Below are 1,668 nucleotides of genomic sequence, written 5' to 3'. Positions count from 1 at the left end.
TCGAAAACAGTTTATTATATACTAAAAGTCAAAATATTAATTAAAATATATGTGAAATGTTTATTAAAAAATAATATTGAACCATCTTTTTTATGTAAATACTATAAAACTCTTGTTTCAAAACTATATATATATATATATATATATATATATATATATATATATATATATATATATATATATATATATATATATATATAATAACATTAATTAATATTTTTATTAAAAAAATAAAAATTCAATTTTATAATATTTTGTATAAAAAAATATATATTTATAATAATATTATAAATTAAATTAATAAATACTTATCAATTATTTAAAACATATCAAAATATATAGTTAAATATATTTTGTATTATTTATATATATATAATCCATTTATTATATTTTTGTATTATATATATAAATAATTAAAATATTAATATTATTCATTAAAATACAATTTTATTTATAGTTTTATTACAAAATATCTTATTAGGTTTTGTTATAGAAAAAAAAATTAAAAAAAAAATAAATAAAAAAATTTAAATCCTTGGATGCGGAGAATTATCGGGTTTATCTTGATTTCAAATCCTCGTCTTCTTTTGCTTCTCCTTTTTTATTATAATTATGACAAGAGAGAAACTGTTATAAAATATAAAAAGTTTATGTGAGATGTGGTGAGAGCGTAAATATCACCCCATATTTTATTTATTAAGCATCATTAGATATATATATATAGATTTGACCGTCTATGCGACCCAACCTCATCATTGACCTGTAAAACTAGATGGCCCATTGGACCTGAAATCTGCCCAAAAGTCATGAATTATGGACGTCTCGATGAGACGACCATCCCCAATGACTCCGCCTCATGATAACGGGAAATGTAAAGGGAAAGTGCGTTAACATATTTATCAAACCCTAGTGTGGTCATAGCCCGTAGAATGTCATTGGCGGTAATCGTCTTACGACTCTCGCTTTGACAAAGCAAGTTAGCTTCGGCAGTTATTAGACCAATGAATTCCGAGACACAATGTTGAACAATTTCCTTCGAATCGTCAGCAATCTTGCCGTATGGCGGTACCACACGCCGAATGATCCTCGCCACATTCGCCATCGAGATGAATAGCTTAGTTGGTGACGCCCCAGATGCTGAAATAGAAAACCGAAAATTCATATACTCAAATCAATTCGACTATAATTTGAGTAAATAGTTTTAGAAAGTAATTGAAAGAGATTCAAGTTTGTAGATTTAATCTACCTCTTGAGCTTGAACCCTTATTCTCCATTGTTAAGTTGGTAAAATTATGATATCTAATCCAAGGTAATATCATTATTTTATAGGGGATTTCAACTTATAAAGTATTTAATGCTAAATACCAAGTAATCTTACTTTAAGGTAGATAAAATTTTCTCAATTTGATTGGTTCAAGAATATCCATAAAAGAAAAAGTATGTTAAATTAAATGTTATCCCTTTTTATTTAACTTTTTTTTTTTTTTTGTCTATTCACCTTTAAAAATAAAATAAAAATAAAGAAAAAGTTTATTTATAGATTAACTTAGCCCACTATCTTATTGTAATCCAATTTAATTTTTTTTTTTGGAAAATATCCAATTTAATATTCAAATGTATTTTAAGGGGACAATTTCAATTTATTTAGGATTTTAATTTGATTATAGG

General features: G+C 24.5%; 1 protein-coding gene across 1 annotated transcript; it reads right to left on the bottom strand.

The window, feature by feature from the left end:
* Nucleotides 1–811: 811 nt before the first annotated feature.
* On the bottom strand, nt 812–1,274 carry LOC124943304 (nuclear transcription factor Y subunit B-6-like). Its single transcript, XM_047483839.1, has 2 exons — nt 1,247–1,274; nt 812–1,137 (listed from the first exon to the last, which is right to left on the bottom strand). Exons 1-2 carry the CDS (start codon nt 1,272–1,274, stop codon nt 812–814), a joined length of 354 nt encoding a protein of 117 aa, XP_047339795.1.
* Nucleotides 1,275–1,668: the final 394 nt, after the last annotated feature.

Source organism: Impatiens glandulifera, chromosome 6 (genome assembly GCF_907164915.1).
Source record: "Impatiens glandulifera chromosome 6, dImpGla2.1, whole genome shotgun sequence".
NCBI classification, from domain to species: domain Eukaryota; kingdom Viridiplantae; phylum Streptophyta; class Magnoliopsida; order Ericales; family Balsaminaceae; genus Impatiens; species Impatiens glandulifera.
Note: the sequence above shows the minus strand (reverse complement) of the source record. Positions and strands in the feature narration are given on the sequence as shown.